Source organism: Halichoeres trimaculatus, unplaced genomic scaffold, assembly GCF_033239565.1.
Source record: "Halichoeres trimaculatus isolate MK-OKI-2021-1 unplaced genomic scaffold, fHalTri1.1 fHalTri1_scaffold_20, whole genome shotgun sequence".
NCBI classification, from domain to species: domain Eukaryota; kingdom Metazoa; phylum Chordata; class Actinopteri; order Labriformes; family Labridae; genus Halichoeres; species Halichoeres trimaculatus.
The window spans coordinates 25,984,253-26,012,232 of record NW_027437198.1 but is presented as its reverse complement, the minus strand read 5'-3'; the positions used below and the strand labels follow the sequence as shown (position 1 = coordinate 26,012,232).

The following is a 27,980-nucleotide window of genomic DNA, read 5'->3' as shown; positions in this document are numbered from 1 at the left end:
TTATATTTCACGGTAATCGTGTGGCTGTAAGAGGCTTATTTTGCATCATAAATGTTGCGTTTTGTGTTAAACCGTTGTTAAATTGGTGGACCACAGGCCAAAAAAACACATCAATACAGTTAGTTACTGTTTTCAACTTTTTTTTTTTTTTTTTTTACTTTATTGTATAAAAAAAATCACACAATCAGATTTTAAAGATTTTAATATTAATAACATTATTTTTATTTTTAAAAAAATGTTTGTTTTGTTTTGTTGTTTCTTTAAAAAACTGTTTTCAATAGAATAGAATAGAATAGAATAAAATAGAATAGAATAGAATGAAATATTCTTTATTGATCCCCTTGGAGACATTTTTTTTGCCACAGCAGCTCACAAAAAAGTACAGTAATAAAATAATAATAAAAATAGAATAAAAATAATAGAATATAAAATTAAAAATTTGAAGAAATATAAAGAATACAAGAAGAATAGACAAGTACAAAGTACAACAAATATTACTTTTTGCATATTTATATTAGGAGTGAGGTATATATACAAGATTGGTTCTGGAGAATGAAAATGAAAAGCACTTGACAATGAAAATTTACAGTGAGTACTGGAATGCGGTGCAAAAAGGCATGTATTTATTAAATGCTTGATGTCATGGTGTGAGTTCAATAGTAAAATATCAAAGAAACAGCAGTTGTGAAACTGTTTTTCTGCGTCTTTTCTGTGAGACAGAATTCAAAGTAGGAGAAATCAAATGTAAGGGGTACTTAAACTGTCACAAGACTGTATCAAAAATATAAGGTAAAATTTGCTTTCTTAATATTGGTTGAAAAAGCATAATCTAATAAATATTGCACCTCTATTTGTTTTAATTTTTAAAATTTAATTTATTTTTTATTTTTTATTTTGTTTGTTTGTTTGTTTTTGTTTTATCTTATTCAACGAAACTGCTTCTTGCAACAAGAGACTTACGTGCCAACTGTCGTAGGCTTTATTTTGAAAGTTATCACCGGAAACAATAATTGATGGACGACTAAATTCATGGATTAACTCTAACTTGACGCTAGCGCTTGCAAATTGTAGTTACTGGTTTTGACCACACGGGGGCACTGTGTCCAATAAATGTGTGTTTTATACAGCCTATGGAATTTTCTCGAAAAGCTCATCTTCGTTTGTAACCTGCACTGAAATGTGTCATTCAGAAACATGAACCGCGGTTTTCTGTCGGTCTCTTCCACCGAAATGTTACTTTTCGTAACCGCCGCCACCAAGACAGAAGATAAAGAGCGACAGAGCATCATGACACGGTAAAAATGTCAATGTTAGCAAGTTCTGTACGTTATTATCTGTGTTAGCATGTTAGCATGTCTACCGTGACGTTTTACGGATTAAGTGTAAGCAGTTCGTAGTTGATACCACAGGAGGGCAGTAAACATGGTGATTTTAAACCAGTATTTTAGCTTTTAAAAGTTCATGCCAATGTAATTATTAAAAAAGTTAATCAACCTTAAGGGTAAGTTTTGTTCATAAATACTTGTATAAATGCAGTTTATTTTTTTAGAATATATATTAGTGATATTTTTGTTGAGAAAAATGTGGAAATATATTTTTAAAAATCCTTTAAGTTTTTTTCCCCCTTTGTACCGTATTTTGATCAAGTTTTTTTAAATTAAAATGAAAACCAAAGAAAACCGGATTTATTACAAAGTAGCTTTTAGTTGCTTTGGTTAAAAAGGTAGTATAACAATAAAAAATATTCAGGATATAAGAAAAAAACGTGTTTGTTTACAGATTTTGAAAAAGAATATGTAAAATTAAAATAAGACAAGCATATGTACAGAAGTATTTGTGCATGACTGTGAAAATAAGCAGCAATAAAACAAACTAGAAGTGTTTTTTTATTCTTAAAAGTTGATTAGTTGATTTCTGGAATATTTAATTTAAATCTTTCCATTAAAATAATCAAAAGTTTAGTTATTATTGTTATTACCATTACTTTGTATATGTATATATGTGTATATAGCTAATTATTTTCTTTTTTTTTTAATCTAAATATTTTAAATATTTTATTATTTTATTGAATTATTTTCTGTCATTTTTTATTTATTTTTTTTAATCTTATCTTATTTTATTTTTTTTTATTTTTTTATTTATCTTTTTTCTCTTTTATTCTGAAAAACTTAATGCAGATATGGCCTTTTTTTTGTTGGGGGGGGGTATATGGGTATATGTCTACGATTATGTATGTTTGTAAATAAGCATACCTTTATTTTTCATAATGTTTTGATTTTCCAATGCGAAAATGCACGCATTCATTGTAATGAATGATAAATTTCTGGTAACTTTGTGCCAAAAATTCAATGAAAAAGAATGTTGAAAAAAAAAAAAAATAATAATAAAAATCAAAAGTTGAATTGAAACACTGCCCTCTAGTGGCCCCAGCCCTCCACTGCACAGAGGAGTGTTCAGTCCCTGTGAGGTGGAGTCTGCACACTGGCTGCTCTGTGGGGACAGGACTGGGTGGAGCAGCAGGGGGAGCTGTGGGTGGGGGGCTGTTGTAGGAAGGGAAAAGTATGACTGGGTGGTTTCACAGGGAGCAGAGGCATTTGAGTCGGGGCACACATGCCTTCGCTGTGAGAGGCCCTACTCCCCTTGGCTGGCTGGCATCCCAGAGCAGAGGCAGACAGAGACCGCGGTGAGACGAGGGCGAGGAGAAAGTTTCAGAGGAAAGTAGAGTAGAGAGGGACAAACAAGTGTTGGAGAAAGTTTCTGAGAGAAGAGAGCAAGAATCAGAGAGCGTGCAGCGTGGCTCCTGCAGGTCCTTTTCCACTGGTGTATTTTTATCTGTTGTGAGCAGGCGCTGTGTACTTGGAGTTGACAGCCATGGCGGATACAGGTGTCAAGAAGGAGCGCGCAGCAGAAGTGCCGTACGATGATGACGAAGTGGCTTTGGTGGGCGCCGCCACCGAGCCGGCCGTCGATGAGGACGACCCCGCTGAGGAGGTGGACCTGGTGCTGGCCACCGGCCCCGGAGGCAAGAGCGAAGCGCAGATGAACGGAGTCATGGTTCTCTCTCTGCTGGACAAGATCATCGGGGTGGTAGACCAGATCCAGGTGACCCAGAACGGACTGGAGGCCCGGCAGGAGGCCATGGAGAAGTCAGTGTCCACAATCCAAGGGGAGCTGGCCAAGCTGTCGAAGAACCACGTCGGCACGGCCAACACCGTCAACAAGATGCTGGAGAAGGTCCGCAAGGTCAGCGTCAATGTGAAGACGGTGCGCAGCAACCTGGAGAGGCAGGCCAATCAGATCAAGAAGCTGGAGAGCAACGAGAGCGAGCTGCTGAAGAGACGCAACTTCAAAGTGCTCATCTACCAGGTGAGGCTGCACGCCGCCCAAAACATGCCTTTTACACATGACTCTGTTTGTTTTAAGCTGTGCACACACACATGCTGATCCTGGACTGAGTCTTAAACTCTCAAACCATCAGTTAGAGCCGTGCTGCTGCCTTCACCCTCACTCTGAAAACTAAATGAGGCAGAGCGGTTTGTGAGGATGCCGGCCAAAGCGTCGGCCTCAGGGTTTCCATGACATAAACGCCTGAACAACATTTTCCTAAGTGTGGATGTAATGCTTCCTCAGAGCCGCTCAGTGAAGCACTTTGGTGTTTGGAGCGTATGGAAAAAGAAGGCGGTTAGTGATCTCTCCCACTCCTCGGGACTCCATTACCCAACAGCACTAAATAAAGCTTTGAGAGTGAAAATAAAAATATAAGGCCTATAAACACCGGCATGAAGGGCTACTTGAGACCCACGCCCTGGCTTTGGGCGCTCAGAGAGGATGATATGCAGGCTGCTGCCATGTGAGATGAAGATGTAGGTTTTATGATCACAGTTTCTCTGAGGCTGTGTGTTTGAGCGTCAGGTTTTTTATCTTTAGGAGTAAACTCTGAGGTTTGTAGGATTCTTTGCTCTGCAGCTTTGACTCCAGGACCCGTCACAACTGAGACTCGCCTGTTGGAGCAGGTTACTCCATCGGCATGTTGCAGACATGCAGTCATAGATCCTCAGCTTTAATAAATATCTCTGTAAAGCAGGTGCCCCCTGCAGCCTGTGACACTGAGGCCCTTTTAGAGGCCTCTCTGTTGTCAGTGTGCAGAGCTGGAGCCTGCTTTACAAACCTGCACTGGCTTAAAATCAGAGAGTGGATCAGATTTCACTGGAAAATGTTTCTTTGCTTAGATTGCAGGAAGGAAGTGCAACACTGGAAAAAACGGAAATCTTATCAAGTGTTTTTGTCTTATTTTAGTTTTTAAAAAATATGTATTGTTACTCCATTTTCTGCCAATGAAACAAGAGACATTATTCTAGTATTAAGCAAATTTTCTGGTAATTTTTTTTATTACATTGGCAGATTTTAGACATCATTTTCTTCTTTAAATAAATTGAAACAAGACATTTTCTGGACTGGTCAGCTGAACGTGGGTTATATCAGGTGCAATAAGACAATTTTTACTTACATTAAGACAATAACACTTGATAAAATTTCAGTTCTCTGAGTATATGATGTCAGATTTTACAAGAATTGAGGTGCATATCAATTTTTGGCAGGTTTGTTTCACTTAATGTGGTTTTGTTCATATAGATAAAGTTGCAAAGTGGTTCGTTTTGCACAATCTGATTGCAGACAAACAAAAACTCAGATAAGTCCAGGCTTTGCTCTTTTTATTGCATTAAAAAAGTTAAATTTTTGTGCACTTTTTGGCATTTTTTATGTTATTATTTTCTTTAATATTTTTATAAAATGTGTCGTTCTAGCTAATTTTTCGGCTTTGCTTAGGACTGGTGATGCTTTAAACTCTGAATCCTCTCTGCAGACGTAGATTTACACTACAAAAACTGAAATCTTATCAAGTGTCTTTGTCTTATTTTAAGGAAAAATGGTCTTGTTATTCTGGATATGAGCCACATTTACCTGGTCAGTCCAGAAAAGTGTCTTATTTCAAGTTATTTAAAGACAAAAATGAGGTCTGAATTGCTTGTAGCAAGTTAAAAAAGAGGGTTAATAACTTGAAATAAGACATTTTTCTGGACTGGTCAGGTGAATGTAGCTCTTATTAAGTCGAAAAAGACATTTTCAACTGAAAGTAAGACAAAAACACTTGATAAGATTTCATTTTTTTGCAGAGTGTTATGTCAAATTTTACAAGAATTGAGGTGAGCATCATTTTTGGCAGGTTTATTTCACTTAATGTGGTTTTTGTTCATGAAGTTAATGTTGCAAAGTGATTTGTTTTGCACAATCTGATTGCAAACAGACACAAACTCAGATAAATCCAGGCTTTACTCTTGTTATTTCATTACTAAAGTTAAATTTTCATGCACTTTAGTCATTTTTATATTATAATCATCTTTTATATTTTTCTGAAATGTCATTCCAGCTCATTTTGATCTTTCTCTTTGCAGACATAGTTTTAATGTCAATAAAATGCAAAAAAAAGAAAAAAGAAATCTAATCAAGTGCTTTTTTCTCATTTTAAGCAAAACTTGTCTTATTTTCCTCGATATGAGCCACATTCAACTAATCGGTGCTGAGAAATGTCTTATTTCAAGTTATTTCAAGACAAAAATTAGGTCTGAGTTGCTGTAACAAGTAAAAAAAGATCAGAATAAGAGAAATTTGCTCAAAAATGTCTCAATATAAGTAACTTTTCTCTTGTTCCATTGGCAGATTTTCAGACCTCATTTTTGTCTTTAAATAACTTGAAACAAGACATTTTTCTGGACTGTTCAGGTGAATGTGGCTCATATTGAGTCTAAAAAGACATTTTCTCCTGAAAATAAGACAAAAACACTTGATAAGGTTTGAGTTTTTGCAGTGTAGCCCCTCTGATTCACTTCCTGTGAGGATTATCTCCTTCGCTGTGACTCTCCCACCGTCTCTCAGACTTTGGAGCTTCCATGTTGCAGAAGCTGCTCCGAGCCCCCACGATCTATTTCTGGCTGCAGTTTAATTGAGCGACACATAGGCTGGTCAGATATTGGCACTGTTGCAAATCAACACTGGCTCTCAGTCAGCTTTCACCCCTTCCCACCGTCTGTTTGTGTGTTAATGTGTAAGAGTGGGAGCAGCTTTGGAAGCAGGTTAGGGAGGAGCGCGGGGTCAAAGGAGGCACGAGGAAATCCAGGAGGCTGTGTTTAACGCTCCTGCAATTAATGTGCACAACAGCAGAGTCGTCACACGAATAATGGCTTATTTTTGTGTGTGTGTTCAGAGTGTGTGTGTGTGTGTGGCCATTCCTTATCAGTATCCCCTTTCACTCACAGTGTCAATGTCAAGCGAAGCTAAAATTTGAGTAAGACAAGTGAAACATTCAGGGCATTACTTTTGCTGTGCAGGAAGTTTACTCATCTGCAGGTATTCTCTGCTCTGTCGCTCAGCCTGCAGCCTGAGAATAGACGCAGAGCTTCTGTCACGCCACAGCTCTGACAGTGACGCTTTATAATTAAACCTGCAGCGGCCGTAGCAGGGAGGGGCTCTGGAGACGTGTTGAGCCAAAGTTCACTACGTTTCAGCAGGTGGAGAAGAAATACTGAGCTTTTTATTTTAGATCACTTATTTTAGAAACCAGAGGCTGACGTTCTGCTGAAAGTTCAAGTCGTGCATTAAAAAACTTAGACTCAAAACTGGGGATGTAACGATGCATCACAAACAGTCAATCGATACGAATGTGTAAATATTCAAAGCAGCTGAGATTTTTTTATTTTTCATTTAACCTTTATTTAACCAGGTAAAAAAAACATTGAGATCTAGATCACTTATGCAAGGGTGACTTGGCCAAGGGGGCAGCAGCCTCATCACAATTAATTAATAAAGCTAAAGGAAATCACAATGCCCTATTGAAACAGCAAAGGGACTGTTTTTCCCTAAAAAAATTGGAAAACCTAACACATGCAAACCTGAGATTGTGTACTGACAGATTTTCTTTGTTTTGTTCATTTAAAAATTGTAGTTTATCTATTTATTTTTTTATTTGTTTAAAATTTTTTATATACTTATTTATTCAAATTTATATTTATTTATTTGTTAATTTTTTTTACTTAAATTTGTAATATATGAATATATAATTATTTATTTAAAATTTTTAAATATATATTTAAATTTATTATATATTTATTTATTTACATTTTTTAATATTTTTATTTAAATTTAATATATATTTATTTATATTTATTTATTAAAATTTATGTACTCAAATTTAAATTTATTTATTTATTTTTAGTTATTTAAGATAAAGTATAATTTCACTTGCATTTTTGAGATAAAGACATACTTTGTTTTGCATAGTTTACCCTACCCCAGATAATAAAAAGGGAATTCTCTTTGAATTATAAAAAAATAAAAATAAAAAAAATAAAAAACGAAAAAAGAAAGAAAATTTGTTTTTCAGTTTTTTATATTTAAAAAATTACTTGAATGTGTGTGTTTTGAATTTTTGCATTCCTTGCATGGTTTGCAGTTGCAGAAATAATTGAAAGAATCTTTTTCAGTTATATTTTGTCTGCAAGCTCATTCTATTAACAAAAAAAAAACAAAAAAAAAAAAACGTGAGAAAATCGAATCGTGAGTCGAGTGTATCGTTGCATCCCTGATCCAAACACATCAGTAAGAGCTTCTCTATCACTTCTAGCCTGCTTTCTGTAGAAGAAGCACCTGGTACCCCAGTTCAGAAAGATGCCAGCTGATCACTCTTGAAATAGTTCTGTAACTGATTAAAGTAATGTGTGAATTCCATCATTGCACGGCAGGCGTGCATCAATAACTTCTTCAGTCTATCTTTGTATATTTAAGTAATGCTGAAGTGATGGTGTTTCCTCTCCTGGGACTGAAACTGAACCGTCCTCCCCGCGCTCGCTCCAGATCAGCAGGATCAGCAGAGAAACGCTCATCACGTTCTCTGTGTAGCTGTTTGTATTCTGGGAGGAAAGGACTTGAAATGAACGTCCAGGACAGCTGTTGCACATCTCTCTCCTCATCAGATGAACAACAAATCCCCTCAGAAGTGACCCTGCAGCAGCTGAGGCTCTGCTCCTGAACAAGGAACAAGCGATCTGTCATCAGAGCTTTAAGGAACACAAACGGCTGCTGATTGAAGGCTCTGTGCAAACTCGTCTTTCCTCAGTGCTCCGAGTTTATTATCCAGTGTACAAGAAACATAACGCTCTAAACCAAGCTTTAACAGAGTCAGGACATGCAGACTTTCAGCTTTCATCTCACAATCTAAAAACAATGGTGCTGAAAGTCATAACATATCCAGTAACTGCTCACTGAGTCTGCTTGTATAAGGCCAGAGCTCTGAAAATTCTGCAGAAACTTAACAACTCTCACAGCTGATGTCTTTAAATGAATGATTTTATCAGGATGTGAAAATTTGAGGGTTGAAAAAACACATTGGAGGACAGTAAACCAGATTACAGTGTGATGAAATGGTGCAGAAAAATCGTCCAGAGTGCAGGATAAGAAATGTTTCATACCCTGATCCTGCCTGACATGTTCTCCCACATATCGCCCCCTAATGGAAAACATGTTGCTTGGTCAGAAGCAGAGTTTGCTGATGTTAAAGGGGGCATATCATGCTGCTCCCTGATTTAATACTTACATGTAATAAATTTGAAAACAAGACCTTTCACCCCCTGAATTTTCAAAAAATGAGATATTGTACTTTTTCTGATATCCTAGAACGAGATTTGATGCCTCTGAAAATAAGTCATTGACATTTGGCAGCAAGATTTCGACCGTCGTGACGACACGAGGATCCTTTCTTTTTATTGGAGTAATCTGATAAAGCAGCTCCTCCTCTGTGATGTCAGTTAGTCACACAACCACCACCGAGGGATACACCCACCAAGAGCCGACTGACTGAGTGCTGGATGCAGGGACTCTGCTCTGCTGAGCAGCTCGGCTTTACATGATGAATTAGCAGTTAAAACACTGTAGTTTTAGCAGACGTTGTAATACTTGTGTGACTGTGATATTTGCATGCTTGTTCTGACATGCACTGTGAACCTGGACCACAATAATGCTGCGGTAATAACATAGTGAGGAACTGACGGTAGAGGCGATCTTTAGACTACACTTTCAGCATGATGGATAAAACAGACAGAGAAAAGTGAAGGAGCAGGATGGAGCCCTGTTATAGAAATATTTCATTGGTGAAGTCTGCCTATATTTCCACGTATAAACTCTACATGTTACAGTACCGCTTTGACTCACCACACTGAAGCGTCCTGAGATGATCTGTGTCCAGGTGGATTTTCTTCCTCCTGAGCTGCAGAACCGTCCGGGTCTGACTCGGGGTCCAATACAAAAGGATGTATCCTACACTCTGCCATTTTATTACTGCTATCAATGCCTTATGGTGAAGTTTTGACAAACAGCAAACTCGCTCGGTCTGCCCCATCCAGTATGGCGGTTTTGTAAATACTGCCATGCTGCAAAAACCGCCCCCTGGCTCTACCCCCTCCGCCCCTTGGCACATATATGCCTTATCCTTAACTTTCTACCGGTCTGTACCGGGTCAATAAAGGTAAAGTATTAGCCACACACAGGGTATGATACCCTCGTTATGTTTTCGACTTTATCCTTATATTTTATATAAGCCTATTGTTCAGTGTAATACTTAAAGAATAGACGAAGATGTGGCATTAAAAAAATGCATTGCTTCTACATTGGAAAGCCGGTAGAAAGTTAAGGATAAGGCATATATGCGCCGAACAGGATCTCTGATTCGTGCAGGACACAGGAGCCACCACACATCCACGGTAGTCGTGTGCAGGTTGGAGGTTCTCACGGGATTTTTAAGTTTCTCAATACTTCAGGAAAAAATTACTCAGAAAAACAGGATTAAAGTAATCTGAAAACAGAAAAAAAATTACTTATAAAAACAGAAATAATTATAACAAAAAAAAAAATATATCAGAAAAACAACATTTATTACCACAAATAATTACTCATAAAAACAGAAATAATTGTAACAAAAAAAAAACCAATAAAAAAAAAAATCAGTAAAACAAAATTTATTACCACAAAAAATTACTCATAAAAACAGAAATAATTATAATAAAAACAAACCAATATAATGATTATAACAAAAAACAAACCAATAAAAAAATATTAATCAGAAAAACAAAATTAATAACCACATAAAACAAACCAAAGAATAAATTACTCTGGAAAACCTGAGTTGTTTTTTTTTTCTTCAAGTGAATGCAATACACTTCCGTACAGGACACATAGTTTCCTCTGAAAATAAATCATGTGTGCTTTAATTAGTCGATTTTTTCCACGGCCCATCAGTCCATCTCACAATGTGGATTATCTATTTAATTATGAGGATTAATCTCAGTCATGCAATGTGAGAGTGTATGTCCATCAGGGTGTGAGACAGCGCTGCTGTGTGTGTCTGGAATCAGGGTGTGTTTGGCTGCAGCTCAAGGACAGTGATATCCATGTGGTGGACTCTATCAGGGAGCTGTAAGTCCTCTCAGTTACAGTGGAGCTCTGATCCGAGCCAACGAGCCTCAACACCGACCCAGCCCACTCCTCGTTAATCGCCTGTAGCTTTGCCCAGACTGTGTAACAGCTCAGTCTGAGTGCTCCTGTTGAAGCTTTTTGCTGTCTTAGCTTTTTTTTTTCCACATAAATCACTTTTCAGTCTCGTTACAGAAAGTGGTGTTTAAAGAAACACTTAGAAAACCGCCCACCTTCACCAAAAAGCTCTCCACCAGCAGCACCAAGTTAGTGATGTGATTCATTCTGCTGGCATCTTTCGGCTTCTCCTGCCAAAACACCTCCTCCTCAGATTCCCCCTCCTGCCCACTCTACACCCACTCTACACCCACTCAGTGATTTAATCCAGAACGAAGGGCACAGCTCATTCACTATTTGCTGCTACACTACTTCAGGACACTACTTTTACACATCAGCCTCTCTCCTCTCTGTCTTCCCCTCCTGCTGCTGCTCCTCTTTCCCATGCTAGTGGAAAGATATCTGGCAGGCTCCACATTTCACTGCTGCATGTCAGCTTCTATGTTGAGCCAGGCCTGAGTTCCATTACCGAGTGGCGTGAGAGCTCCTGCATGTCAGGTGTTGTCCGGCAGATCAAATTTGTGTGTTGCAGACTAGCAGAGGTTGTCATACATGTGACAGTAACATCAGTCTTTTAAATTCTTTCTCGCGAAAAGTTTCACGAGATGGTTTAACTTGCTTTGATGCACAAATTTCAAGGCCTTATGAACCTGTTAGCTCACAGGCACATGGAGCTGAAGGTGAAGCAGCTTTATGCATTGCCCCTTTAAAAACACACCAGTAACCACTGAAAGTCTTAATGTATCTTGTCATCAGACTTCATCTCTGTATTCTGGCATAACTATCTTGCGATTGCTAACTATTATTTTTTGCACAGACAAAAAAGGAAGTTCTCATTCAATTCCTGCAGGAAAGTGGACATTAGAAATAGGCCTGGGAAGTAAATTGATTTGATTGATTAATTCGAGTTTGTCTTTTTTTTTTTTTTTTTAATATTGTGCACATTTGGTAGCATAGCAAGCTTCCATAACCACAGTGTTTCCACAGCAACAACATGGCTACCACTAACAAGAGCAAGAAGTTTGGTCACATACTGCAAAAAACAGAAATCTTATTAAGTATTTTTGTCTTATTTTCAGGATAAAATGTCTTTTTAGACTCAATATGAGCCACATTCACCTAAACAGTCCAGAAAAAATGTCTTTTTTTAAGTTATTTAAAGAAAAAAATGAGGTCTGAATTACTGAAAAATTAAAATATTGTTCTAGTTTTAAAAAAAATTTCAGGCAAATTTTTTCGTTACTTGTTTCAAACAATTCAGACCTTATTTTAGTCTTTAAATAACTTAAAACAAGACATTTTTCTGGACTGGTCAGGTGAATGTGGCTCATATTAAGTCTAAAAAGACATATCTACTGAAACTTAGACAAGAACACCTGATCAAATTTTAGTTTTTGTGGTATATCTCCTCAAAAACCACAAAGTGTAGTTTTTAAAACTAAAGAACAGCTGAAACCTCAGTTCCAGGAGTAAAATAGAGGTGACTTTTGAGTTTTTGGAGTGTGTTATGTCAGATTTTTCAAGAATTGAGGTGAGCATCAAATTTTTTGCGGCTTTGTTTTTACTTAAGGGAGTTTTTTTTCATGAAGTTAATGTTGCAAAGTGATTTGTTTTGCACAATCTGAACACAAACTCAAATAATTCCAGGCTTTGTTTTTTTTGATTGCATTAACAAAATTATTTATAAATATATTTCTTCTTTTTTTCCTAAAAAAAGGAAAAAAAGAAGAAAAAAAAGAGAAAAAAAGAAAAAAAAAAGATAATTATATTTTTTTGCACTTTTGGGCATTTTTTTATGTTATAATTGTCTTAACTTCAATATTTCTCTGAAATGTGTTGTTCTAGCTCATTTTTCGGCTTTGCTTAGGACTCTAGTGATGCTTAAAATTCTGAATCCTCTCTGCAGACGTAGAGTTACACTGCAAAAAACTGAAGTCTTATCAAGTGTTTTTGTCTTATTTTAAAATGGTCTTGTTATTCTGGATATGAGCCACATTTACCTGGTCAGTCCAGAAAAGTGTCTTATTTCAAGTAATTTAAAGACAGAAATGAGGTCTGAATTGCCTGTAGCAAGTTAAAAAAGAGGGTTCATAGCTTTAAATAAGACATTTTTCAGGACTGGTCAGGTGAATGTGGCTCATATTGAATCTAAAAAGACATTTTCAACTGAAACTAAGAAAAAAACACCTGATAAAATTTTAGTTTTTGTGGTATATCTCCTTAAAAACCACAAAGTGTAGTTTTTAAAACAAAAGAACAGCTGAAACCTCAATTCCAGGAGTAAAATAAAGGTGACTTTTGAGTTTTTGTTAAATTAAAACAAAACTTGTCATATATACTTACTATTTTCTTTAAAAGTAGGAAAATATCCATCTTTCTTTTTGTTTTGATTGTCCAAATAATGGGATGGGGGAGGAGGGTGTTGTTCTTCTGTGTTAACTTTTTGATCGTTCTATGTCATAAAAAAAAGAAAAGCCATTAATAAAGCATTGAAAAAAAAGTAGGAAAAAAATTATAAGAAATTGTAAATTAATTTTTTTGTGAAAAAATCAGAGATTTTATTTTAGGCCATGTCACCTAGCTCTATTTCGTCACACTTTTTCCCCAAACCATCCAGTTTTAATTTCCTCTTTATGTCTCCTCCTCTTAAAAAACATCTGGGATGCAGATCCTGATCTCTGCAAAGCCTGGTGATAAATTAACCACATCAGGGTTTAATAAAACACTCTCTTCCAAACATTTAATGCCTCAGATTATGCACAAGCAGGAGCAGAACATCATTATTTTCCTAATTGTCCTCGTCTCAGAGGAAAATGAGTTTCATCTGCAAACAGATGAGAACTCAACAGCGTCCTTTACTGTTGTTCTAATGTTTTCTATTTTTGCTCCTTGTGTGAAAACTTATACATAAGCTAATTTTATGCAAAAGCAGAGAGACATTTCAAACTTCGCTGGCCTTTCCTGGGCTCCTGTCATCATGTTATACAGTTTTACAGCAGGTGATGATCCATGCAGCTGCAGCATGTGGAAACGGTGCACGTGTGTTGTTACGATCATCCACTGTGTGATCTCTTTCATTGCTTTTATGTGTTGTGAGCAGAAAGTCGTATTATTCTTCATGGGACAGTCTCCTGACAGGATCCACCATCTGTGAGACCCATCAGGTCCCCCCATAGATCTGGACAGTTGTAGTTGTCATCCAGAGCCTTGGCTGGCGAACAGATATGTGTCCTCGTCTTCAGACAACATCACACTGAGTGGAGGCGGCTGATTCCTCTCCACGCTGTTTATTCCAAGATTTGTAGTCACACCCTGCGTCTGAGATGCCTCAGCTTCAAAAAAAGAAGTTGGCTGTTTGACTTAGCGTATAAGAGGAAACTGCTCTGCTGCTTTTGATTATAAATACACCAGCGGCCATGCCATGGAATACTATAGTGTCCTGTTTCATTACGTGCGTCTGGATTTAGCCATCAACAACATCAATTGATTGATTAATTATCCAGATATCTTAATCACCTTAATGAGTCGCTGGTAACTCAGCGGTCATAGCTAAAACTGCTTTAGAAATAAGTAAGTGTTGTCTTTGTTACCTGAGACGTAGCGTGAGGAAACAAAGTCTGCTACGTGCGAATTCTCAGCCTGAAGATCGACAGTCAGGTTACCCCCTGGTGTATTTCCCACCGCTGCTGCGGCGGCGGCGGCGGCTCGCTGTTCTTGTCACTGGTATGTGAGTTATAGGCTGTCACTGACGGGGTGCCAGGACTCTCTGTGGGTTTGGTACCCTTTGGGATTAGATTTTGCATGCACATGGATGTTCAGGATGATTATTCTATAAATAATAGGCATCGAAGTTCAATTTTGCTGTGGGAGCGAGACGAAGGCAGGGAGTGAAGACACTGCTTACACTGAGAAAAGTGAAATCTGATCAAGTGTTTTGTCTTATTTGAAGTAAAAAATGTCATATTACACCTTATATGAGCCACATTGAACTTGTCAGTCCAGAAAATGTGTTTTTTAAAGTTTAAGCAACAAGTTTTTTAAGTTGTTTAAAGACCAAATTTTTAGAAATTTTCTTGCAAATTTGCTTAAAACTAGAATAATACGAGTAACTTTTCTCTTTTCCATTGGCTGATTTTTTTGACTTGTTATAGCAGTTTAGACCTAATTTTGTCTTTTAATAACTTAAAATAAGACATTTTTCTGAATTTGGCTCATGTTGAGTCTAAAAGGACATCCCCTACTGAAAATTAGACAAAAAGACTTGATAAGATTTCAGTTTTTCCAGTTTATACTTCAACAGAAATCACAGATTTGTTTAAACAGATACTTTAAAGGTTTATTTTGAAATTATTTTAGTTGAAATATACTATTTCATTACATGAAAGTTGTGAAGGCTTGTGTTGAAGTCAGAAAGCTGCTCACCTGATCCAAACAGACCGACTCAAAGCTCCACAGCCTGTCACTTTTTCCACCTTTAACAACCCGTTGACTTTACAAAGTGTCTCAGAATCAACAGCTCGACTCAGAACAAAGCAAAGCACTGTTGACTTCCCTACTTGTGCCCATGGGTGTTATTTGGCGCCGGTCTGTGCCTTCGTAAATCATTATATTGGCTTCATGTAATTCAGTAGTTTCCTACGGTTGGGTCCAGGAGTGTTTTCATCGTGGCAGAAAGGAATAAAGAAACAAGAACTTGTTGGAAAACTGTGTTTCATTTGTGGACGGCGTTTTTTCAAGAAGATTTCTGCAGAATTCATGTTTGTGTTACATTTTCTGAAGGAGAACTTGAGATGAGAATCAAGATCACACTAGAGATAGACCAATTATCCGGGCTGATATTTGGCATTTGGGTCATATTTACATCAGCCTTTCTTTTAATCCGATATGAAACCCATTCAAAACTGTATTGTTTTGACTCTGATGCTTCTCTGCACAGAATTTCTTCCTGTCTACACTATGGAAGCCCTGGATGGTCATTTAAAATCAATCATGTAAAACCAAACAGAAAATTAATTCAACTGCATTACATGCCTGTAGAAGGCAGCACAAACTCAATGCTGCCCACTTTTTATTGCAGTTACATAGATTTTTTGGAAAACTTTATTTACTGTAGAAAACTTTAGTTATATGTTAATTTTTCATTTAACTTTATTAAACATGCTGCGAAGCATGGGAGCTGTTTATAAACATATGCTTGAAGGCATTTAATTGCAGTTTAGTGTTGGAGTTTGTATTGTTCCAAATTTTTTACGCCAATATTTTCACTTTGACTGCAAATGAATATCGGCTTCAAATATCCGTATCGGCCCCAAAAAAATCCATATCAGTCTTTCTCTAGATCACACTGCAAAATATGAAATCTTATCAAGTGTTTTTGTCTTGTTTTAAGTAAAAAGTGTCTTATTACACCTGATATGAGCCGCATTCATCTCGTCAGTCCATAAAAATGTCTCGTTTCAAGTTATTTGAAGACAAAATGAGGTCTGTATTATTATTAAGACATTATTCTAGTTGTCACAAGCAATTCAGATCTTGTTTTTGTCCTAAAATAACTTGAAAAAAGGATATTTTTCTGGACTGGTCAGGTGACAGTTGCTCATGTTGAGTCTAAAAAGACATTTTTGATTGAAATCAAGACGAAAACAATTGTTAAGATTTCAGTTTTTACAGCGGAGTTTTTATTATTGTCAAGTAAATTTGCACATATAAGGATTTGACTTGATGTATTGATGCTAACAGCTACAGCAACTGAGCAACTACTTAAAAATAAAATAAAATAAAATATAGAAAAATGTCAGATATAAAATGTAAAAATATGCAAAAAATATACAAAAATAAAGAATATTTCAAGAAGAAAAGTAATAATAAAGAAATAATGAGAGAAAACAAGAGATGGGAGAGCTTCTGTTATATAATATCTCTCAGTGCTGTAGCGGTGGCTTCGCTCTGAGGCGTAAATGGAAAAGTACTTTTCCAGTCTTTGCGTGGGACCAGGGATTCCAGTGGTTTCTGAGCCTGGAAGTGGGAGGACTGGGCTGGAAAAGGGTTTCCCCCCTGTGTGTGAAATCACAAATCACTGTGACAGAAAAACCCAGGAACTCCCTTCCTGTGGTGAAGTCAGGAGCGTGACATCGGCGTGCTGGCGTGATGGTACACAGAGCGCCTGTCTGCAGACAGAGCTGGACTGTCTGTTGGGTTTTCCATTACCTGCAGGACGCTAAACGCGGCAGCAGCAGCGTGTTGGGAAAGAAAAGACGGCTTCATGAAACAAAATGTGAATTGTGCCCTCAGTCGTATGAGTCACCCTGAAAACGCCCGAGGTGGTGGGCGACGCGTCCACTCATCTGTGAATTGTTTGTGGCTGACTTTACAGTGTGGGTGGCATCAATATTAATGACCAAAGCACATTAGCGGTCTTATTTTAGACTGCCAGCACTCTTTGGGGATCAAAGCAATGCAATTCAGGCCTCTGCAGAGCTCGTACACGCAACCCCCGCCTCTGCTTCATGTCAGTCAGTCGTTTGGCCTTTTCCGTCCTGAGGGGGGGGGCACATGGGTCAGTGATATCACTCATTGTGAAAGCTAAGTGCACAGCTGCGAGGGCTGGACAGGATCAGACAGCTGCTCCTGTGACTCACCGGAGAGGCCTTTCATCACTCTGCCTTATAGGGGATGGTGTGTGTGTCCGTGTGTGTGTGTCTGTGTGTTTATCTTCGAGGGGACAAGTTGTTAAGGGTCTGGATGCATGTAGCTGGAGCAGGACTGTGAATGTTAACAGGCATTAATGTGTTATCTTGAAAAGGGTCACAGCCTGTGATCATATCGTGATTAATGAAAAGTAAACTCATCGCTAAAAAAAGAGATTTCCTCACCTGGATTAGCTCGAATGCTGCTCGGCGTTTTGTTGCACCTGAACCTATAAACAGGACATTTATTGAGATGCTTAAAATACAGTCAGTGTTTATATTCACAGCAGGTATTTTAATCTAAACAAGAGAGAGCGTTCAAGTGCAAACATTTAGCAGAGCACAACCTCAGAAGGACACAACAGTTTATAGCCCAGCACAGCAGGAACAACGTTTTTAACTGTTTAATATGAGAGTGATTCATTACTTAGGAAAACATTTAAAGTCCATGGAGAAACGTTATCAATTTACTAACGACCAATATTTACAGTGGGTCATTTGGCTGATATTTCACTATTATTCAGTGTGCAAGCCAAGGAAGGTTTGTTTATGTAGCACGTTTCAGCAAGGCAATTCAAAGTGCTTTACGGACAGAACAAATAAAAAAAGAAAAATTAAAACTCAATAAAAAGCAGATTAAAATTGATAAGATACAGTAAAAAAAATAAGATTAGAAGAAAAAAGTAAAAAATAGATTTTAAAACAGATTTTAAGATAAGAGTCGCAGTGCAGGGTTGCAAAAATGTGCGATTTTTTTTTTTAAGTTATTAAAATGAATTGTTAAAATGCTAATACTATTATTTTGTAATAATATAGAAAGTTAACAGGTTTCATCATAAATCGTGTTGGAATTTGCAGTTTTTGTGCTGTCCGATTTCTCAAAAGTCAAGTTTGCTCTTCAAAATTAACAGCAGAATACATGTTTGTGTTTATTATTCCCAGTATTTGTTCAAAATAATCATTAAAATAAAACAAAGATGTTTTATAAACTATTTAAAAAATTAATTTGATAAAATAATTATATCAGCTGATATTTACTCATTAGCTGCCGGTCTTTTTCAGAGTATCTTAAATGATCTTTCAAGACCCAAATGATGTTATTTTCTCTGACTATGTAACTCCGAGCTCCTTTAAATCCAGGTTGAAGACTCACATTTTTACACCTTTTATTAGAGCATTTTAACAAACCATTTTAATGTCTTTTCTTTAAAGAAAAAAAACCTCTCATCTTAAAATCAGTTTTAAAATCAGTTTTAACTTTTTTTTAAATCCTATTTTGTTAAATTGTATCTTATTAGTTTTAATCTGTTTTTGAATTGAATTTTAATTGTCTTCCTTTAATTTGTTCTCTCAGTAAAGCACTTTGAATTCCCTTGCTGAAATGTCACCTCCGTATTTAGAAGAAAAACACATTTGAAAATAAAGGGAGATAATAAAGAAAATCACATTGTTTTCTATATGTTCAAAATCTGATCATCCCAGATTTTTATTTTTACCAATATTGATATTGGTTAATATCGGTTATCGGCCATAACAGCAATATTGATATCGGATATGTGTGTATCGGCCAAAATTTTCATATTGTTGCATCCCTAAGAATAATTGACTTTGTGTGTGTCTGAGAAATCTGCATCAACTGTGTCCATTGAAAAAAAAAACCTATTAATCAGCAATGGTTTGCTCCAAAGTCACATGACCCAAATCAGCTGAGGTCCCATCCTTTTTGGTGTGAACCTTGAAGAAAGTGTGTCATGTTTCAGCTCCTCCTCATCAATATTTCATCAGAATGATTGTCTGTACATGGGGCGCATTAACTGTTCATCAACTGTGTTACCAACATTTTCTGCTCTTCTTACTATGGATGTTATAAAGACCAAACTGTGAAGAAAAGGAGCAGAAATATGAGCTGATGGAGGTCAGGTGGTGGCATGTTTGTTATCTAGAGCAGTGGTCTGCAACCTTTACTTTCATAGGAGCCATTTTTCCTCAGCTCACCTGGAATAAAGTCGTTTTGCAGCCACAAAATCTACTTTATCTTCATGAAAAAGGCTTTAAGGTGAATACAATACTGTGCAAAGCTAAAATCCAGTGAGTAACTATCAAAACAAGAATCTTCTTTTAATGTCCAAAATTAAACATGATTTCCAATCCAAAAGTTTAGAAAACTTGCAAAAAAAAAAATTACAAAAATATGCAAAAATGAAAATATTTGCAAAAAAAAAAAAAAAAAATTGCAAAAATTTGCAAAATTATACAAGAAAAAAATTCAAGAATTTGCAAAAAATTCAAAAACAATTTGAGTCTTCAAAATTTTGCAAAAAAAATCATGATTTTTTTATAATTTAGAAAATTTGACAATTTTTAAGAAATATATGTGTTCTCAAAAATTTTACAAAAAATGAATAAATAAATTAATTAATGTGCGCAGTTAGTACAAGGGCCAAAAAATGGAGGAAATGTCGAGCATCATTGAATGTAGAGTTGTAGAGACAGGTTTCTCTCTTCCTGTCCTGTCAGCTGGGTTGCTAGGAGTTTTGAGCCATATAATAATAAAAAACAATATTACATTTTGTTTGAACTGTGATATAAATGATGAGGGACATTTCTAGGGAGCGTAGTCTGACAGAGAAATGTTGGATAACTCTTAATTCAGTGTAATATGGATTTACGCCAAAAAAATGAGGCACAAAATTCACCTTACAAACAAATCAGAAGCACAGATTTTTTCACTTTTTGTTTACCTGAGATGTTTCCATAATTATAGACTCCCTCATGTTCAGAATAATTCACCCATCATGCATCAGTAAAGGTCTCGTAGCAGCAGATGCAGCGACAGAGCATATCTCTGTACGGCGCTCATTGAGAACACAGTTCGCGCTGTTCCCCGTGGTAACAGACAGTGATGACATTTTCCCAGAGACCTTGAATGAGTCACACACAAAACATTTTGTCTCTGATGATGTTTACACGCTGAAAGATTGCTGCTGTTTTTACACAGACGGCGTCTACTCAACTATTTTTAGCCGTTACATCATTTTTAGAATAATGCTCAATTCACCAGAGGAGCAGTTTTCCTGAAATAAACTGGATTTTTTTCAGCTTCTCTTTGATTTTTTTCTCATTGTGAAGTTTATAAAGCAGCTTCAAGTCCTCACTGACCTTACTTCATCGTCTCCTGTTTGAGCGCTTGAGGTGAGATGAGAATAAGTGAGGTAATGTGAGGTGTCTTCCTCCCGGCACAAGCGATTGTCTTAATAATATCCTGTGGTGAGTGATGTGCCATTTCTATCCGGTGCAACGTGCTTTTTTGATACTTGTGAAGCTTTTTAACTGATTTAGATTAAATCTACTGAGTTACAATCTGTGTCTCAGCTGTTTTACTAAAATCTGACCCTATCAGACACAGACCCTCAGGAATCTAAAGTCCGCTCTCTTCCTCCGTCTCCAGTCCACCTGTCAGTAACTCACTCTCAAACACTCACAGCCGACGGGAAGAGGAGTAAAGTAACGCAGAAACACTAATGAGCTACTTCCTGCTGCTGGTGTCTTGTTTTCCAATCATGCAGGGAAACCCAAACAGGCCGTGCTGGTATTATTAAAAGGCTGAGTCGAGCTTTTTATAGTAAATAACAAAATGTTCCAATATGCAACGTCTCTATTTCTGCATGTGGGTTTACCAAAAGTCAAATAATAGATTAAAGGATTATTTCAATGTGGAAACACCGTCCTAAATTAGTCCATGCTGGATTAACCCACCCAGACAGAGTCGAGACATTGAGCTTCATTTTCCATACATGCGACGAGTCAGTCTGTAGATTCTGTTTGAGCCACACATCTGGATTATGATGGAGTTTCTCTTTTTCTGATGACTTAACTTGTTCCCATGATGCTGTGCACAGCTCTTTTCCATTGGCTGGCGATGCTTCCTGAGTTAAAGCAGGAATATTGTGCTCCGTAGTATCTTTACATGATTTACAGCTCAAGAAAATCCTCATTTTTCTCTTACTGGAGTTTTATAAAACCCTCGTTTCTGCCTCTGTCTGAAACCTTTTGTTTTAAAAGCTAATTTCTCCTCCCTTATCAATATCTCCCTTTATTTTCAAACTTGTTTTCCTTGTCCACTCTTCATAGGTAGTTTTGGTGTTTACATAGTCATAGAAAACAATATTATTGGGTCTTGAAAATGGCAGGCAGCTAATGAGGAAATGTCGGCCCACTTTTACACATTGGCCGATACTGATATTGATATTGATATATCATGCATCCTGACCTAACATGTGCCTGTCCTTTTCAAACGTACTTCACATACTTCCATGCGTCCTTGACGTTGGTATTGCTGTTAACCAAAACTTTCACCAGGGGGCAGCCCAGAGTCAAAAGTTATGACAACAACAAACTCAGAAACAAACATGATGACTAATGTGTTGCTAATGTAGCACCAGCATGAAAGACAAAAACAGAGGCAGCGTTGCAGTGGGTGATTGGTGAGGCTGTTAAATTCTAGGGCAGGGACGACGTTATTCTTGCAATTCAATTCTTTTACGATTTTTGGGGTATTGATTCGATCTAAATGTCAATTCTTTAACATTTACGATTTTGAGTTTGTTTTTTAACACCAGACCCTGTGGAAAGGTTAAATGATGATGATAATGTCTACAGACTATATCAGGAATAGGGATGGGTACCTTTCACATTTGAAGCGATACGGTACGGATACCCAGTACCTGGCAATCAGTACTGGTACTCAACAGTACCAATTTTCGGTACTTTTTTTGTGTGTGTGTTGTAGAAACATCAATTTGTTCAATAATAAAATACTTTTTTTTTTCAATCTAACATATTTATTCTTCAATATATATATAACCTTGCAATGCAGTGTTCATGTCCAGTTTGGAAAAATGTCTTCTCTTCCACTCCCTCACAGTCACAAGGATGCATTTCGGTACCTAAACGTGGTACCTTTTGATTTTACATGAATTGGTTCCTGGTACTTTAGGCAGAAATCGGTCGGTACCTATAAAAGTACTTAATTTGGTACATATCCCTAATCAGGAGCCATATTTGCTCATCACGTGAGTGAGAGAGAAACATTTCCCCCTCTGCTGGAGGAAAGGTATCTTTTTTACAATCCAGTTTATAAACAAATAAATTAAGCATTTGAAAAAAAAAAAAAAACTTTTTCTGACAAAGAGTCACGATTTTGATATTTTTAAACAGGAACTACTGATATATCAACACAAAAGTTCCGCCATTGTTGTCTCTTCTTCTTGTCTCACTAAAGCTAGGTAGTAACAGCAACACTGCCCCCACGTTTTTTTGACGGTACTGCTCTGTTTGGCCCATATCTGTAAACATGCAGAAATATGCTCAAAATGAACACGGAGCATGGACTGAAGGCTCTGTCTGTATCCAGATGAGCATAAATGGATCTTTAGCTGCTGTGTCTTTAAGCCTCCTGCTTGACAAACCCCCTTCACTCTGATTGGCCAGCCCTCTCTAGGCCTGTTTGGGGTGGAGCTATTGGAGGCCAACCCTCCAAGGTCTTATGAATGAGTTAAAGAGATCCTTATGTGATCTTGTGAAGATTTACATTGTTCTTTTTTATCCAAATTTACGATTTGAAGAATCAATATACCCCCCTCTTTAAGCGGGACCCCACTTTAAAGTTCACATGCTTTAAATGTAGGCTCCACATTGGCACATAAATATCCACTGTTTGTTGGTTTATTTTTAAGTCCTCATCAAGTTCCAGATAAAATCTAGGTGTGGCATTAAAGCCTCTTTCAGTTGTGTCCATTATATCCAACAATCCAGAAATAACCCGTGGAAAAAAGTTATGGTTGGGATGTGAGCTCAAGCATTTGAAACTACACTATCTGTCATTATTTATATCAGTGAAGCTTAGCCTCCCTGTGCTCAGAGTGTGTGTAGTGTGTGTGTGTAAAGCAGGTGCAGTATTTATTTTAATTATATTGTCGAGCACATGAGAGCCCTGTGTCGGTAAATTGTTGTTGGAGGCGTCAGCTGTTTATCCAGATAAATTTCACCGCCCACCAGAGAAAACATGAGCAGGTGGTTGCCATGGTGACGCAGCGTTGTGTTTATCTGTTGCTGTGCCGGGTGAGGCTGGGCGGGGAGGAGGGGGTGGGTTGTGTGGTCTGGGGAGGTGTGTGTGTGTGTATGTGTGTGTGTGTGTGTGTGTGTGTGTGTGTGTGTGTGTGTGTGTGTGTGTGTGTGTGTGAGAGCTGGTCAGACTTAAAGCGGCAGTGGCTGTGTGCCAGAGAGCGGTCGGTGGAATCCAGGGAGAGGGAAAGGCCAGCCCAAAATAAACCCACGCAGAGCGGCTCGGCCAGCGCCGCACCATACACTCTGTCAGATATGGAGGCGATGTCTGTTTTACGAGAGGATCGTATGGCAATATTTGAACTGCCCAGGGAAATGTGCTGATCGCCTGATCCGACAGGTGTTTGTATTTTTTTGTTTCAGAAGTTCAAACTCCAATCCAGTTTTCTCACAGCTTGTGCACATTATTCGTGTCACACCTTCAGGAAACTGCTGCACTATCAGACCAGTCATCTGACACGGATCCGCTCTGATGTGGTGAATGTCAGGATGCTCAATTGCAAGATTATTTTCTCTAACATGAACCGCCTCTTAGCAGGGAGCAGGGGGGTTTTTAGCAAACAGAAGCACAGAGACGAAAACCTGATTTAATCTGACGTGACAGGCGGGGAGGGGAAGGAAGAGTGATGACGCTCCGAGTGAGATTGAATGATGAAGGTGCCCTCACGTCAGAAGACATGCATGTATGCAGCTTGTTGACATGTTGATGGGTATTAATTTGACAAGTTTTTGCTTCTTTTTCACATTTTTCCAACATGTTACGGTGTGAAAATATTGAAATATTTTCAAATAAACAAATAAATTAAATATTTATTTGCACCATAAATTACAAACAATTACATTGAAAAGAAAATACAAGATAGTGCAGGAGAGGTAAAAAAAACAAAAACAAAGTGGGCTTATCAAAGATACCTCCCCAAATAGAGTTAATAATAAAAATATATGAAGAATAAGAAACAAGATTCAATACAATGAAATAAACTCAAAATAATTCAACAAATATCCAGATTCAGCCTGAAAATGTTTACAAATATAGACAGATAGAAATAGTATTTGATTAAGAATTTTTGTTTGAATAGCAGAAAACACATGTTCAGGTCTTAACATATTTTTTTCTAAGTGTGAGTGTCACCACTAGATGGCACTCTACACTAGCTCCACACAATTCAATGATGTGTGGACTGAATATTTAAATTCCAAATGAATCTGTGGAGGATCATCCTCATTTTTAATTTGATTTCCAACCCAGAGGCTATTAACTTCACTTTCTCAGGCTCATTTTTACATGACATTAAAAAGATTATCAGAATTAAGAATAAGAGTAAAAACACGCTTCCTGTATTGTGTTAAATGTCAGATTATAAAGTGTGAATTCTTTGTTTAATGCTGCTGTCTCTTATCTGTTTTTCTTCTCCATCAGGATCAAGTGAAGCCTCCGAAAACCTCCAAACCCAAGACAGGAGAGACGGCGGTTGAAGGCACAGCCGTGGAGGGCCTGGAGCAGATCCCTGAGGAGGGTAAAGAAGGCGTCCCAGACAACCTCAACTCAGACGAGGAGGTGGAGATCGAAGAGATCATCGAGGAGTCTCGCACCAAGCGCCTCCAGCGCTCCACCAAGCAGCAGGTTGACAACATAAAGAAAGCCTTCTCCAAGGAGAAAATGGAGAAGACCAAGCTGAAGACCAAGGAGAATCTGGAGAAGACCAAGCAAAGAACCCGTGAGAACCTGGAGAAGACGAGACAGAAGACCCGCGACAACCTGGAGAAGACTAAACACAACCTGGAGAAGAAGATCGGCAAACTCGGGACCCGAATGACGCCCAACCAAGAGCGCAGGGCGAAGATGAAGAGCTCCAGAGACAAGGTGAAGAAGTCCCTAACCCCCGACCACACGGTGTACGCTCGCTCCAAGACAACGGTGTACCGCGTCCCGCCCTTCACCTTCCACGTGAAAAAGATACGAGACGGCGAGGAGGAGGAGGTGCTGGAGAACACAGAGATGGTGGAGGTGTCCGAGGCGGAGGGCCAGCCAGGCGGCGAGAACGGGCTGGGCGTGCACGTGGAGGAAGGAGAGCTGGTGAGCGTAGACACCCCAGAGATGGAGAGGCTGTTGGAAGTGACTGAAGACTCTCATCTGGTCCGGGTGGATCCAGACCTCCCGAAGTGAAGCGTCCCACGTCTGCACCAGGAAGAAGAAAAACAGGATGATGAGCGTCAGAGAGTTTGATGAATGAGTCAAAACACAAGGACACAACATTTAGTCATAGAGACTTTCTCCATGTGATCACGATCTGTCATGTTCTCTTTGTATCGTACCAGACAGGATTTTCATACTTCTTCTGCTTTGACACACACACATGTAAAAGAAAACAAAAAGAAAGCAGCTACATTAACATTCTCACACGCTGCACGCTGACTGATTAGCCTAGATTTGAATACTCAGAGTGTTTGCCGTTTGTTGTTGGTTTGATAAATCGAGTGATAATAAGAAAAAAACAAAGAAAAAATAGTTTCTTTATCGAGCTGTGATGATTAATGTATTATTTTCCATGAATGATATGCACATTGTTTGGTGTGGTAACTGGAGAATGGAGGGTTTAAAGTTATGTTTTTGCACACGAGGAATTAAATAATAAACAATGGCGGCGTTACGGCCATCTGCAGAAATAAAGATAAAGATCTGAGGAAGTTAGAGCGTGGGAGGCAAGAAGTTTAATGCTGTATTATATTAGAAATAATCATTAGAGCATAATACTTATTTTCTGCCAAAATCTATGATATAATGATTATTGATGTCCTCTGTAAATTTAATTTTAACATTTAAACTTATTAGAAAAGACACTTTAACATAGTGTCTTATTGATGCCTGTAGTTGTTTTTGGACTATTTATTTAAAGAAACAAGGGTTGACTTTTCCATCATGCAAGTTTTGTTTTTCTAATTTATGAAGCACCAGCAGGTAATCAGTGAAACGTTAACGCACATGTTCAGGACAGCACGTCTCTAACCTGTGCGTGCCGCATTGCAAACCTTTGCAGAAAAGAAAGAAAAATCACTGTTTCTGTGCTGAGTCTGTGGTCGCCATGGTCACAGCTCAGCAAAGTACAGCACTATTTAATTCCTCCATGGTCTCTGCAAGCAGAAAAATGAAGGTCTGAGGAGAAGAAAGGCTGTATGACACAAACTCAGTCTGTTACAAATGAAGGGAGTGACACTTTAATTATATATAACTCCTAAACATGAGGTTTTAGTTGAGAATTTGAAATAATGATAATAATGTAAACATAAACACAAGAGCAGAGACTGCAGACAGGGAAAATGAGATTCTGTTTTTATCTCTGCAGCCTGTATGTGTGTGATCTTGATGTGATGCAGGCCGAGGAAACTCGATGTGTAGCGTGGAGTACCATTACGGTAATCAATGAGTCGGTGAACACAATTAAAGAGAGTGCTCCCACTGAGCAGTGAGGAGAAAAGGACAATGAAAAAAGGTTGAGTGTATGTCTGTGTGTTTGATTGTGATGATTGAAGTATGTGCATACCATATTCCCTAACCTTAAATTTTATAAAAGCTCAAAACACAGAGGATTGTGACAGAGAAGATACATAAAAACACTTGTAATATACAGATCCTTTTTGAATAGAATGCATTTTTTTGCCACCGTGTATATTTTGTTGTGTTTGGATCGACTGGTCATCAAACACCAGCCTACTGTTAATTTAAGGCAGTTTATGCAAAGCTTGTATAGATATTGTTTGAGAAATAATACCAGTCTCACTGCAAAACACATTGTGACAGAAATGCACTTGGTGTTTCATATTAATTCTCAATAAAAACAATAAAGCTTTCCTTCTCTGATGTGCTGAAGGAGTCCTTTGCTTACTACTTCAACATCAATAAAACTACCTGAAAAACAAAAAGTGTGAGATTTTTTTGTTTTTTTTCGTTTTGTATTATTATTATTATTATTGTAATTTTTTTCTGTTTTTTTAGCATGTTAGTCTATTTTAGTGTTTTTATTTATCTTGGATTTTTTATCTCCAGCTATTTATTTTTTATTTATTTATAATCTTTTTTATCCTTTTTTATTTTTTCTATTTTTTTATTTTTATTTCTTTTTTTTATTTTTTTTATTTTTTTTTTGCTTATTCTTAAAATTAAAACTGTTTTTAATAAATATATTTTATAGGTGTGCATAAGTGTCTATCTTAAATATTCTTTTATAGAATAAAAACAGGTGTGTGTGTGTGTGTGTGTATGTAAACCCAATAATGAACAGAGCTGGTGTTATTACACTGCTGATGACGTTCACTGCCAGTAATTCAGATGACTTCCAGCCTCGCTGTTCCCTTTAAGAGCCTGCCCTCCCTCCGCCTTCAGAGCGCGCGCAGCTCAACCTCAACGCGCGCCCGGAGGGAGGGTGTGATGCGGGGAACAGCGCAGTTGCGACAGCACGAAGAAGGACGTCCACAACCAACCTAAAAGTACAGTCCCGCCTTTTTTGATAAGACCTGCATTCTGATTGGTTGAGGCTC

General features: G+C 37.6%; 1 protein-coding gene across 2 annotated transcripts; it reads left to right on the top strand.

The window, feature by feature from the left end:
• Positions 1-1,232: 1,232 nt before the first annotated feature.
• On the top strand, positions 1,233-27,345 carry cavin1a (caveolae associated protein 1a). 2 transcript variants are annotated; one of them, XM_074696657.1, is made up of 3 exons: positions 1,233-1,295; positions 2,846-3,366; positions 24,865-27,345. In XM_074696657.1, exons 2-3 carry the CDS (start codon positions 2,872-2,874, stop codon positions 25,609-25,611), a joined length of 1,242 nt encoding a protein of 413 aa, XP_074552758.1. In that variant the 5' UTR covers positions 1,233-1,295; positions 2,846-2,871; the 3' UTR covers positions 25,612-27,345. The 2 variants fall into 2 exon arrangements, with proteins under 2 accessions (XP_074552758.1, XP_074552757.1); XM_074696656.1 differs by lacking the exon at positions 1,233-1,295 and having other exon boundaries at positions 2,545-3,366.
• The last annotated feature ends 635 nt before the right edge of the window (positions 27,346-27,980 follow it).